Source organism: Gossypium arboreum, chromosome 12, assembly GCF_025698485.1.
Source record: "Gossypium arboreum isolate Shixiya-1 chromosome 12, ASM2569848v2, whole genome shotgun sequence".
In the NCBI taxonomy this organism is placed as follows: domain Eukaryota; kingdom Viridiplantae; phylum Streptophyta; class Magnoliopsida; order Malvales; family Malvaceae; genus Gossypium; species Gossypium arboreum.
Window position 1 is genome coordinate 46,037,280 of NC_069081.1, and position 15,092 is coordinate 46,052,371.

The 15,092-nt window shown below is 31.1% G+C and overlaps 1 protein-coding gene across 1 annotated transcript; it reads right to left on the reverse strand.

Annotated features, from left to right (window-relative positions):
- Nucleotides 1-5,723: 5,723 nt before the first annotated feature.
- LOC108477782 (bZIP transcription factor 44-like) lies at nt 5,724-6,702 on the reverse strand. The gene has a single exon (XM_017780276.2). The coding sequence runs from the start codon at nt 6,615-6,617 to the stop codon at nt 6,105-6,107; it is 513 nt and encodes a 170-aa protein (XP_017635765.2). The 5' UTR covers nt 6,618-6,702; the 3' UTR covers nt 5,724-6,104.
- Nucleotides 6,703-15,092: the final 8,390 nt, after the last annotated feature.

Consider the following 15,092-nt stretch of genomic DNA (forward strand, 5'->3'; position numbering starts at 1 on the left):
TGGATTGCATGTGCATCAAAGATGCATGAGCTATAAACTATTGACCGTATGGGCTGGAACAACAAGATTTTTCGAAATTTATGGCAATTGCATAAGGGACTATATTTGTAACCTGTCTAAATTTCAAACGGTCCTAAAGATTTTCAGGTCTGGTTTCAAAATTATCATGGCTTTTACACGTTAAAATTGGCATATTCGTGGCTTCTTCAGTGAATGGGTTTGGATCTTCACCGTCTCTTTTAGAAGGCTATTTGGAAGCTAAAAAACCTTCCAAAATCAGAGTGTTCGCTTGGATATTAGGTCATGAAATGCTATCAACAAATGTTAAGGTAGCTTATATTCGACAAAACGTAAACAAGCAGTGCCATCGCTGCAGGGCTGGTACTGAAACTTTAATTCATGCCCTTAAAGATTGCCCTACGGCTCGCACTATTCTCAGATGTGGTGGCATATACGGTAGCTTGTCTAGATTGAGGAGTCCATGCGGTTGTTGGACAAGAAGGCCATTACTGACTTCATCACAATATTATGGAATAGCTGGAATAATAGGAACAACTTCATCTTTCATGGTAAGAAAGAAGAGGCTCGTGTAATATAGGAGAAAGCTATCACCTTAAGTAAGGATTTTCGTCTTCATAATCTTGTTAATAAGCCGATGTTGTCGTTTTCTCCTTCCTTAAAGAAGTGGGAGAAGCCTTTAAGAGGTACGGTAAAATTAAACTTTGATGCTGCTATGTCAAACAAAAAAACCAGTTATGGGATAATTGTTCATGACCACGAAGGCTTCATTATTGGTGGTAGCTTTGGTTTCAAAAAAAATAGAAAATGGCGATTGACTGGGGCAAACTCTATGCTTTTGATGAAAGTCTCAAATTAGCCGGAATGATGAACATTACAAAAGCTAATTTTGAAAAAGATTGTGCTACCCTCAGAAATAAAATTAAAAAGTGAAAGGATGACATCACTCTCATGGGCTATCGTATAAATGAGTGTTTTCGAAATATGGATATGCTTTATAATGTTGATGTAAAGTGGGCAAATCGTACTTGTAATAAGGTAGCCAATTGTTTGAGTAAATATGTTATCTCTAATAAGAGCCACTCTGTATTCGGTGTGGATTACCCAACTTTTATTCATAAGCTTGTAGTGGATGATGTTATTAATTAATAGTGACTGTTTTATCAGTCTTTTTTTTAAAACAACATTTAAGATAAATTTTATATGTATTATATGTCCTAAATCATTTAGTTAAGATATAATTGAAAATTTTATCAAACATTTTTAAAGCATTTTAAAGATTTGCAAAATACTCAAAATATGTTTTAAGTGTATTTCAATTTATCTTAATGTTTTTGGGTTAATACCAAAGTGTTCTAAGGTGTTTAAATTTTTTTTAAGAAGCTTTGGTATGCAAGTCTCGAGACACATGATTATATGTCTCGAGACAAGAAAACATTAATGTTAGAGTTGCGTGACCTAAATTCCTGTTAAATAAAATAAAAGATTGTTTACAAGTTAAGTTAAAAAAAATATATTGTCTTTCTAGAAGATTTAGTATTTATTAGTATAATATATTTAGCATTTATTAGCATAATTTATTTGACCTACAAATTTAGCCTGTAAATAGACTCTTTTACAACCTTAGAAATCACACTTATTAAAAGATGAAAACTCATAATACTTTTGAAGAATTTTGTATTTAAGTTTTTAGGGTTCTTTGTTTTTGGGTTTCCGGATTTAGTTTTTTCTCCATCTTTTGTACTCTTCGTTCTTTTGCCATTATAGTAAAATTATCTTTGCTCGTGATTTTTTATCCTCTTTAGAGGGCTTTTCCACGTTAAATTTGTATGTTTAATTTCTTAATTTCTTCTGTTATTTTTACTTGTTCATTACTTAATTGGGTTGATCACTAACAAGTGGTATTAGAGCTAGCTTAATTTTCCAAAAATCAACCCATTCAAAGATGGTAGCAACAAGTTTGACATTGAGAAGTTTGATGGTGTCTCGAATTTCAATCTGTGACAAGTTCGAATGATGACAATTCTAATTCAGACTAGCCTGAAAAAGGTCGTTACCGAGAAAAAGCCTAAGAATCTAGATCAGACATAATGGGAAGAGCTTAATGAAAAGATCTATCTGCAATCCAGTTGTGCCTCGCGAATAGGGTATTGTAGGAGGTATTGATGGAGTAAACCTCATCCGCCTTGTGAAAAAGTTTAGAAACTCTTTACGTGGCTAAGTTTTTGGCTAATCGTTTAATGTTGAAACAACTTCTATTTATGTTTCGCATGAACGAATGTGAGCTTCTTGGAGATCACATTAATCAATTTATTACTCTTTTGAATGATTTAAAAAATGTTGAGGTTAAGATTGACAATGAAGACCATGCTATGGTATTATTGTGCTCTTTACCCTCTCCATAATAGTCTTTCAAGGAGACCCTAATTTATGGCACAGAAAAAAATTTGTTCGAGGATGTGAAGGGTTATTTGTTGAGTAAAGACAAACTCGATAATGAGTTGGTTTAGATAGCAGGGAAAATAGGTAAGCTTATGTTTTTGTATCATCAAAGAAACGAGAAAAAAGGTGTCATTATTGTAAGAAGTTAGGTCACGTCAAAGAGATTTGTTTTAACTGTGCAATAACAAGGCTGCTAAGAGTAATGAGGAAGATGTAGCTAGTGCTAATTTGGACGGTGAAAGTGGTGATGATTTTTTGTTAGTGTCAACGATCAATAGTTTCGAGCTTACGTTCGAGTGAATCCTAGATTCTGGATGTTCTTTCCACATGTGTCCCAACAGAAAATGGTTCTCCACATACAATTTGGTTGAAGGTGGAGTTGTACGAATCGAAAATAATTCATGCAGTAAGGTAATCGATATTGGTATTGTTAAAATTAGGATACACGATGGGATGATTAGGACACTTTTAGATGTTAGGTATGCACCCGATTTACAAAAAAAATCGCATACCCTTGAGTATTTTAGACTCGAAAGGTTGCAGAATTAACATTGAGTCAAACGGCATTAATGTATCTTGTAGGGCTCTCGTTTTGTTAAAAGGTAAGAAGACCGACAATCTTTATATTTTGGAAGGTTCTACAGTGACCGGCGAAGCTAGACATCCCTTGTTCGCTACAGAGTCGAAGTCAACTCATTTAGAGTAGAGGCAAGTTGGTCATAGGAGGGAAAAATGTATGACCATTTCGTTGAAAAGAGGTTCTCTTTGGGATGCAGATTTTGAAAAGTTAGGGCATTGTGTTTATGAAAACCAGACTCGAGTTAGTTTTGATTTATCAGTGCACAAGTCGAAGGCTAGAAGTCTTCCAGCTTCTAAGCACAGATTCGACTCAGTTAATTCTCTGTATAGTTCAGGATAAGCCCGTGGTGGGCTTTGGCAAAAACGGCGTTGTGAGAATTCCTGTCAAGATGGAGATTGTTAGAGTTGTGTGACCCAAATTCCTATTAAATGAAATAAGAGATTGCTTGCAATTCAAGTTAAACAAAATATATTTTCTTTCTAGAAGATTTAGGATTTATTAATATAATTTATTTAGCATTTATTAGCAAAATTTATTTGACCTACGAATTTAGCATATAAATAGGCTCTTTTACAACCTTAGAAAACACACCCATTAAAATATTAGAACTCATAACACTTTTGGAGAATTTTGTGTTTATGTTTTAAGAGTTCTTTGTTTTTGGGTTTCAAGGTTTAGTTTTTATCTCTATCTTTTGTACTCTTTTTTCTTTTACCATTATAGTAAAATTATCTTTACCTGTAGTTTTTTATCCTCTTTAAAAGTGTTTTTCCCCGTTAAATTTGTGTAATCAATTTCTCAATTTCTTTTGCTATTTTTTCTTATTTGTCTCTTAATCGGGTTGATCCCCAACAATTAAAGCAAAATTTTGCTCCAAGGGTCGTTGTCTTGAGAAAAAAGCCTATATGTTTAGAGATATGGTTGCCAAAGGCTATTTTTCAGCCTTGTCTCGAGACATGATGTGCAGGGATAGTTTTTAAGCCCGAAATTATGCTTCTAATGACTAGAATCCATCCCCAATGACCATAAACATCCACAAACTTGTTCATTGATATAAATACACTTCAAGATCTAAGAGAGATATCCAATCATCAAGATCAAGAGAAAAATATCCAAATCTTTATTCTTTCGTTTCTCTTGTAAATATTCTCTAAGAGCTTATTGTTAGATTATTTATTACTCTCATTTCATTTCTTCGATAATTTAATTTTTGTAAAAACATACCTTGTAGAGCCTCTTTGTTTATCCTCTTTCATATCACCCATTGTAAATTGGAGAGGTTTAGTTGAGCCATAAAAACTAAATATTGTAGTTTAACCATAAAAGTTAGGTAGTGGAAACAGGCAATTGAAGCTGAACCACTATAAATTGAATTGTCTAAAATTTTCTTCCCTTTTCTTATCATTTAGAAAAATTTATAAAAAAATTTAAATTACCAATTTACTCATCTTAATCTTTTCAAGCCTATACATAGATGTATAATTTAGACAGAATTTTAAAAAACAAAAGCACTCATTGATCATTGAAGAAACAAAAGCAAAAAATTAGAAAAGATTTATGAGATTTAGATTACCTAGACGCAAATGAACTATAGGCAATGAATATAGTAAGGTAGAGTTAGGTGTGAGGGGTTTTTGATTGGAAAATGTGAGTTATATATAAGGATGAGGAAATTGAGAGTAGCATTGATGTAAATTTAAATTTTGATAAAAAAAAAGCATTTACAGTCTAATAAATATGGAAATTAAATCAAAGTAAATTTGAGTTTTGACTACTATTCTAATTAACTCATTGCATTCATACTGTTATCATGGCTGTTTAAAATATTATAGAAGACAAATTTCAATATGGATTATTAAACATGATATATATATATATATATTTCTTTTTCAAATTATAAGAGGAGGATAAAATTTTAACAACAATGTGATTAGTGTGACTCAATTTAAGCTACATCAATAATGATAAACACCTAATTATTAGATTAACACATGAAGTTCGATTTTTTTTTAAAATCAATAATATGTCATTTTATATCTGTATTTTCTCATTCATTATTTGTTTCAAATGTCAACATTCTAATTATGTCAGCTAAGTATACTTACTAAATTTGTGTTCATACATTGCTTTACTATATATACATGATTTAGGGTTTTAATGATGTTATAGATGATTTAAGAATTCTATGTATAATTCTATTCCAAAAAAATAACTCGCGTAAAACCTTTGCTTGACCGGTAATTTCAATATCTCCCATTTTACTTTATGCCCAATGGAAGGAACTTTTGGTTATAATAAAATATTAAATTTAAGGAAGGGGATTTTAAAAACTTGATCATGTCTCTCCAAATTCAATGGAGTGATTAAGGTCATCAGATCAAACCCAAAATCAAATGATATCTTTGAGACATTGCTAACACTTGGATTGCTATAAAATAATGGCTGAGTCTTTATATTACTTTTTTATGTTTAGAGTTTAATCATTTTAATTTAATGTAATTTTTATTTTTTAATTTAAAAATTTTAGTTTAATTATAAACATAACTAGAGTTAAATTCAAGTCTATAAAAAATTATTTTTTTGTTACATGATTAAATACGCATTTTATTTTTTAAAATGTTACACCAACAAATTTAACAAAATAATTTTAAAAATTTTAAAAATTCAAGTAAAAAATATTAAATTTTAAATATAAAAAGATATAGGTACTTGGAACATATTCTAACAAAAATAATAAAAGGTAAGTTCAATTAAATATAAACAAAACCATATAATAGGAGCTTAAAACTAGACGACTTTCCGATGCTAAGAAGAAGGAAGAAGACAACAAAAATAACTTTGACGAAAACCAAACACTGACTAACTTGTTTTTAGTACACTACAATACTCTGGTTTCTTCCTCTCTTCGGCAAAAAAGGAAGACAGAAAAGAACCCAGAGAAAACCTATTAATTTTCTTTCTCTATCACCATTTTAATTTACAGAAAGAGATAGAGATAGCTAGCTTCTCGTTTGTGGAGAGAATTTTAATGTAGTTTATTGTGAAGTTTAATATATGTATGCATTTAGATGATTAATGGTGGTGGAGTTTGTTCGGACATGACAGGAACGTTATTGTATGGCCATGTAGATGAAAACTGTTGCAGTTGCTTGAATAGCAAAATTTGCTGTATGTCCGACAATTTTTGTCGGAGAACAGTGTACTCAGATCGGAGGCTGTCGTTGTCAGTCCTTACACGGTGACAGTGGTACAAAAGGAACCCCAAGCGGCTAGTCAGTTCTCGGTTCTCGATTCTAAGCCGGTTCACCAGATTCCTTAGGTTTTCTAAATGCTTCTGTTTGCGCATCCGTGACCTCCTGGCCGACTCCCGGTTCGACATCATCCGTCTTCTCTTGCGTTCCTCAATGATGGAAAGCTTTAGGTTTGATTCATCCAAACCGGAATTGGAGTGGGTTTGGTTTGGTTCACTCGAAGCAGAACCCGACCGAGCGGGTCCTACTGATTGGATAGTGGAAAAAAGTTGGGAGCAATCCCAATCGCATTCGAGACTTTCCATCGTCGGAACAGTGGACAACATGGCTTAACTAATAACAGTAAGAACAAAAAGAAAACCAAAAACTTGTAAATTTATATATGGGAAAGGTGAGAAGGAGGAGAAAAGGGAAGAAATGCAGCCTAGGGGGCTCATATTTATGGACAAATTTGAGGACCGGTGTGGGCTCTACATGACTGAAACTCAAGGGTATTTTGGTAACATACTACATATAATCAATACAATATGTAATTAAAGTAGAGAAGTTTATTTGATATTTTTGGTAATCATATTTTAAATCTTTATTATTAAACCTACTTCATTGACTAATATATTAACTATTATTATGTACTAGAATATCCCCTATGAACACAAATTAAACCCGCCCCGCCCTACTTTTCCTCTCCATTCAATAACTTTTGAGTCAGGTGGCAATACGGTGTTTTTCTTTTTTCTTTTTGGAGAAATATGGTGGTGTTTCAGCCATACTTTTTGTAGGGAAAAAAAAGTAGTGTGAGGATCACGAGGACACGTGCCAAATTATTATGGCACAATAATTTTTTTCTCCAATTTAAAAAAAACTATTTTAATTTTTTATTTAATTTTTCATATTTTTTTAAATTTGTATTATTTATCAAATCATATCAAAATAAATATTAAATTTGCTAATATGATATGCATGTAAATGACTGTATGTATATCTCCACATTAACAATTAATTAATTTTTAAAATTTTAAAAATAACATACATGACATCAATAAAATTATTAAATATCAATTTTGAAATAATTTGAGAAATAACTTTAAACAATAAAAAGACAAAAAAAATTAATCAAAAAGTTAATATTATTTTTGTAAAAAGTAAAATAAATTATTATAATAGGATGAGCCAATAATTGAAAAGGTCCTTACGTGGGAGTATGGAGAGTCGAACCGGGGGCAAAACCGGTGTCTGATTAATTGCATTAATTACACCATAAGTAGCGTTAAAACTGGAAATCAATATCAAATGACGTTTTCACTTAAAAGATTTTATATAATCTAAAAGAAGGTTAAAAATTTAATTGTTATTAATTATGAAATTGAGAAAAGTTAAAAGGTGTATGTCACCCACAGCTAATAATTTAAGACAAATATTAAGAAATTATTTCAAGTTTTTGACTTTCGTTTTTATCCTAAAAACAATTTTGATGTTATTATTCATCATTAATCAAATTTGTATATATGGAAGTGTTTAGTTTGATAGAATCATCATTGAGGATAAAAATAAATAAAGGAAAAGGGAAAAAATTGAATAATTAATGGTTGTATTTAAAAATTTATTCAATCATTTGAGGGTAATTTTAATAATTATAAATGAGTAATTATTCATGAAGTACTAAAATTAAACTCTGAGAGATAGAGAATTGGAATAATTATGTGACAATTAACTCTTGTAAATTTCAAAAAAATTTATTATTAAACATAATATCATGGTGAAAATAGAAATTTTTTAGGGTCAAAATTAAATTGTAATTTTTACAATAAAAAATACAATTTCAATATTTTAATAGCCTACATCTTTATAATTTTATATGATTAAATCATATTTTTATTTTTTAATAAGTCAAAATACCATTTTACCTTTATTAATTTAAAATTTTAAAGGGCTTAAATAGATAATTTTCTATTTTAGGTTGAGGCACTTGCATAATATATGAAATTAAAAAGTAATTATATTTTGTTAGTAAAATTATACAAATTAAAAAATTCTTTTTCTATTATCCAAACAAGAACAAATAGCATAAATTTTATGTTTTGAGGAAAAAAAATCTTAATCTTTCAAACCATTCCCAATTAACTTTAAAAGGAAAAGAAAAAAAAAACTAAGCTTTGTAGATATATAATTTCAATTTTAGCCCCCATTGGTTCCATCTCCGCATGTAACTTCAAACCCTTAATTAATTATTGAAGCAATATTAAATATGTAAATATATGGAAGTCATTTGCTTGCTGGAATCATCGACAAATAATTACACTTGATGGAAATTTTAAAGAGGGCGGCCTGAATCTATACAATAGACTACAAGTATCCTTCGACTATCAAGTGTTAGCTTGACACCCAGGTTCTCCTTTTAGTATTAGTATTATTATTTATTAATAGTAAATTTTGTTTTGTTCTTAATATTTATATTTTTTATTAATTTAAATTTAAAATTTTTAATTAAATTTGACTTACAACCTTTTAAAATAGTTAAATTTAATTATTAATATTTAAAAAATTAAATTATTAACTTTTGTTATAATATTGATTAAAAATTAAATTTATAAACATAGTAACCCGTATGGTACCACAGAACCATGTGTATTTCACGTTGTTTTTATTTATTAAATTATATGTGTTTTAGTTTTTGGATATTTTTATAATTTTTAAATTATTTATTGATGTGACATATAAGATAAATAGTATTATGTCAATATGAAGTACATAGTAATTGTTACAAATATTGTCGTCCAGATATTATTAAAAAATTAATATATTTGACTCTTTTGAAAGATTAGTAGTTAAATTTAATTAAAAAAGACTAAATTAATACAAATATAAATATTGAAAGTTAAAATTATAATTATGATAACCAAAGTAAAGTTACTATTCTAGATCCAAGCGGTGCAATACATTTTCGGTTGCAATATGAAGTGAAATTTTGATATTAGTTAAGGTGTAAGGGCGAATGTAAAGTGTGTAGGATTGAATATGGATAATTATAATTTTGCTTCTTATAAATTTATACATAACTTTGAAAATAAAAATAAAAATAAAATTGTTTAATCTTTTTTAAAAATAATAAAGTTACAAATTTATATATTTTACTTAACCTTGATTAAGGTTATAATAGATGACGGGCTGAATTCCATTTCCTTACATTCAGAGTAAGAACAAAGTCTTAATGGCGGGGTCGGTTGAAGAAGACAGCCCTTCACCGACCTTATTCCTCACATATGAAAGGATTAAGATGTCCCACAGTTTGGCATGTTCCTCCTCAAACCCACACTCAAATACTCAATTATAAATTTCATATACTCACTGATAGTTGGCCCAATGTCGAGAGCATAAGCGTTTGGACTACAAGCTTCGTGCCATATATTAAGGAACTATTCCTGCCTTCAACTTTGATTTGTTCATAAAATAAATTTTGTTTGTGTGTGTGTGAATTAATATTTATTTATATTCAAATATTTGCACTTAAAAGTAAGTTTCTCTTTTTATTACTTACGATCATAACATCTAGAAAGTCATTAGGTCGAATACGCAATACGTTAATTTCTATTACATTATGTATTATTAAATATTATCAAATGCTCTTAAAATTATCTTAATCAACACTTCAAACCTAAAAACAACACCACATCATACATATAAGCATTCTTAATCAAAGGTAAATCCATAAAATGGAAAATTATTGTTTTGAACTTTTAGAAAATTTTAAAATTTTAAATAAATAAAGGTAAAATTATACTTTGACCTCTTTAAAATTATGAAAATTTAATTTAATCCTTTAAAATTATAAAGATATAGACTATTTAAAGTTAAAATTTCATTTCGCCTCTAAAAATTTTTCTGGCTTTGACCATATTGTTAATCAAACTTTTTCTTTTTGTTGCTAAAAGTGATTTATGTTATTTTGTTCCTATACTCTCCCTTTACTAAGGTGAGAATATCGTACTTTTAAATATATTTAAATTCAAGTTATTTAATTGGTTATAATAACAATAATGACAATCAAATTAAAATGTAATCGATAAATTTAATTGACTAAACAATCTCTTACCATTGTTTGCTAATTGATTCAATCTTCCTTGCATGTCTCAAATTTTATTTTTTTAAATATGAATTGGATTTATTAACCAAACTATTTTTTTTATTTTTCAATTTTTATTAAATTCTTATTTTTATTTTAAAGAACTTAATTTTTTATTTTTAAATTTTAAAATGTAAATTTAATTGTTAAACTTGTTAAAATTCACCTGTTAAATTTAAATTAATTATAATATTATTTCTTTGGTTACATGATTATTAAGTAAGTATTTTTTTAATTTTAAAATAGCATGCTAATCAATTTAGTAGAAAAAATTAATAATTATAATAATTAAAATTGAATTTTGAAATTTAAAAATATAATGAATAGATTTCAAGAAATATAAATAAATGGATTAGATTATAAAATTAAGAAAAGTATATAGCTTAAAGCATATTTTAATTCTTTCTAAATATCTTTCAGTTCATGAATAACACCTAAGTTTTGTACATTGAATGGGTCAAAAAATTTTTTTATGAAAAAGCCAAAATCATGGCTTAAAAATTTAACTCAATTGCCAATTCTACCAATAAAACGAAAATAAAAAGCAATCGATTGCTAAAATCACTTTCATTGCATATAATAGTTGACTAAAATTTATAAAATTATATCTAAATATAAATAAAATCATTTTTAAAAATTTTAGACTTTACAAGTAAAATTAGAGTGTAACAAGTATTTTATTAGGTTTAGTATATATATATATATATATATATATAATGGGACATTTGTTACATCCTCAACTCGCTTGTAAAGTCTAATAAACTTTATAAGCAGTGTATCAAATAATTACCCAATATAAATTCATAAATACTAAAATACTTTATTTAAAAGAATGTGAGTCCTATTCTTTTTTTTTTCATTATTTTTAATTTTCAATTTATATACTATATAAAACCAATTCCATTGCGAGTCATCAAAAATTAATAGTGTCAACCGATTGAGTCTTAATTTAATTGACACCGTTATTATTACAACAATAAAAGAATATAAATTGAATGTGCTTAAACTCATATTTTCTTTCAATTTAAAAATTTGAAGATTTTGAATAAAAATATACATCGTATTTCCTTCAATTATATTTTATATATCTTAATTTTATTATTTTATTTAACTGATTGACATGTACCGTTTGGATTAATTTTTAGACCTTTCAAATTCCCATTTCATTCTCTTCATTTTATGTTAAAAATTATCTTAAGATATATATAATTTTGGGTATCAGGTATTTAATTAAATTAAAATTTAATATATCTATCTCTTGTTCCAAAAAATATAGTTAATTTGTTGTTAAAAATCTTTTATCAACTCTTAATTTTTAATACTTAAGGGATATATAAATATTTTTCAATTAAATCAATGTAGTTTTACCCTTTCAACTTAATTTGATATTTTTCAAAATAGGTAAATTGTAACACCTCCAAACCCGGCCTAGACGCTATGGCCGAATTTGGTGGTGTCACATGTGAGTGCTTTTTAGGAAACCTTAGCAAGTCAAAATTGTCCAATTTGTTATCTTTACTTAAGTCGTGAAATCTCTATTCCAGAATTAAGTGAAAACATTTCATTAACGCGGAAGCTAAAACATCATCAAGTCATAAATAAATAATTTAACTGTTTAAAATCCAAAACATATAATTAAATAAAGCAGACAAAATAAAGTGTTACTCAAAAATTCGTAAATGTCTACCAGTGGTCACCATCGAGCCCTCCGTCACTGATCCATCTACCGCTGAGGATTATCTGACAAACAAAATAAAAAAAAGGGTGAGTTTTCGCAAACTCAGTGTGTACATCCCCACAACAGCATGCATACTAACAGATAACAGAATACAGATATTTTGGCCTTAGCCATACAGATATCATATGCATAATAGATTAGATATCAGAAAACATGCCAACCTACCCTGCACACCATCTCCGTCCAACCCAATACACTATGCGGGGATAGAATCGACCCACCCAACCTTACACACCAAGTTTGGGGATTTAATCAACCCACCCAACCCTACACACCAACTGGTACCGAAAGACAGTCATGGCAATTTATATATATAAATACAGCATCGCTGTCAGATAACAGGCTAATCGCCTCTCAGACTTCCTTCTCTTCACAATAATCCCAACCCAATGTAATGCATCATAAATATCATGGCATGCTATTATGCAGATAGCAGATCATATCAACATTATGTCAAAGCAGATATACAAAATCAGACAGATACACATGCTTATATTAACATACTTTTCAGTAACCAATCAGAGTAAGGGGACTGAGTAACGCTTACCGCCCCTACAGTTAGGTCACAGTCGACTTAGGCGACCCGTGCAACCTTACAGATCATTTCAACAAAATTGGGCTCATAACCCTATGTTCCCTGCCCGTGTGGGCCCACACACCCGGGTCATACGGCCTAAATTGGCCTTACCCATGTGGATCACACGGCCTGGCCCAGATTCCTACAAGCCTGTGTAGTTCACTCTATGGGCCCACATGCCCGTGTGGCCCATACGGCCCATTTGCCTGAGCCCATGCCTCGCACACGGCCTATAAGCCATCACACGCCCGTGTCCGTTACGTCCTTGTGGCACGCGCGTGGTCTGGCTCATCGAACACACGGTCATGTATCGCCACACGGCCTTCACACGGGCAGTCTACACCTAGTGTGGCGTCGACAGTAGTGTTTTCGGCTTTCGTCGAAATGCGATTTCAGATCGATTGGAGTACACACCTGGTATCGTTTCGAAGCTAACGCAATCCCGAGCACTCCAGAACCTATTATTAACAAACCCGAGACCAAAATCAATCACTTGAATGATTTACTAAGAATAGACAAATCTCAAAATAGAGTTTCACTTACCTTTAACGAATAATGGTGATTATTCACTGTTTAGAACCCCGATTAGTGATCCACAGAACCTTGATAATCCCCTATATAGCAAAGAAAAATCCCTCTTAAACAATTTCCCAACGAAACTACGCAATTTAACAAAACCATACTTACCGAATTCACGCCAAAACTAATCAGAGGAAAGCAAAAGGAAGAGAAGAATAAAAGAACCAAAATTTTGGCAGCATAAAAAAAAGGGGGGGACTTTCGGCAAAAAGAAAACAAAATGAAAGGTGGAGAGGGGAATTACAGATAATTTCGGCAGGAGAGGATTTTGGGAAGAATTGCAAACTAACTAGACAACCGCGCAATCTACTACTACCCCCCTACTCAGTAGTTTACTAAAATTCAAACTCCTAGCCGAAATTTGTAGCAAAATACTTCTCCTTTTTCCCACGCAAAGAATCAAACCCCAGACCCCCATCATACCAATACACTACTTAGCCACCAGACTAGTAGGCCCATTCTGTCATATTCTTACAAATAAATTTTTATAAACCCGTTAACCAAAACCCAGGCTTAATTCTTATAAAAACCAAAATTTTAGTCTAAGTTAAAGCTCAAACTTGGGACCTCCCAAACACACCCCAGAGTATAGAACCACACAAGCAGACTAATATTATGCAAATTCATGCAAAAATTTATATTCAAATATCCCCCTACGCTACAATTCCACAAAAGCAAAAATTACAGAAATTTGGGGCGTTACAACTCTACCCCCTAAAAGAAAATTCGTCCTCGAATTTTACCTGATCAGAAAACGTGAGGATACTACTGTAGCATCGAATCCTCTGGCTCCCAATTAGCCTCCTCAGTGCTATGATTTCGCCACAGCACTTTCACCAAGGGAATAGACTTCCTACGTAAGACCTTAACGTCATGATCTAAGATCTGAACAAACTCCTCCTCAAACGTTAGATCTGGCCTAACCTCAATCTCCTCCACAGGCACAATGTGCGTGGGATCAGAGCGGTAGCACCTCAACATCGAGACATAGAACACATCATGTCTAACTCTATAGATAGCTCAACTTACCCTTGTGACTGAACCTCAAAACCTTCATCCATAGCGAGACCCTAAAGAAAACCCTATCCCCCATAGAATACTCAATGTCCTTTCTCTTCAGATCAGCATAAGACTTCTGTCTATCTAAAGTCGCTTTCAGACGTTCTCGAATCAAACAGACTTTGTCCTCAGTTTTTGATACCAATTTCAAACCCAGAATCCGTCGCTCACCCAACTCAGTCCAGCATAGAGGAGTACGACACTTACGATCATAAAGTGCTTCATACAGTGCCACATGTATGCTAGACTGATAACTGTTGTTGTAAATGAACTCAGCTAAAGACAAGTACTCCTCCCAACTGCCTCAAAGGTTTATAATACAACCCCTCAACATGTCCTCCAGTATCTGAATCACCCTCTCTGACTGACCGTCTATCTGAAGATGGAAAGCAGTACTAAAGTCCAATCTCGAACCCAGAGCCTCATGAAGTTTCCTCCAAAATTGAGACGTAAAACGAGGATCTCTATCAGAAATAATTGAGATAGACACTCCATGCAACCTTACTATCTGGGCAATGTAAAGCTTGGCCAGCTTCTGTAGAGAAAAGCTTGTCCTAATAGGAATGAAATGTGCGGTCTTGGTCAATCGGTCCACGATGACCCAAACAGAATCCTTCTTAGTGGGTGTTAGGGGTAACCCACTAACGAAGTCCATCGTTACTCGCTCCCATTTCCACATCGGTATCCTAGTTGGCTGTAGCAAACCCGAAGGTAACTAATGCTCAGCC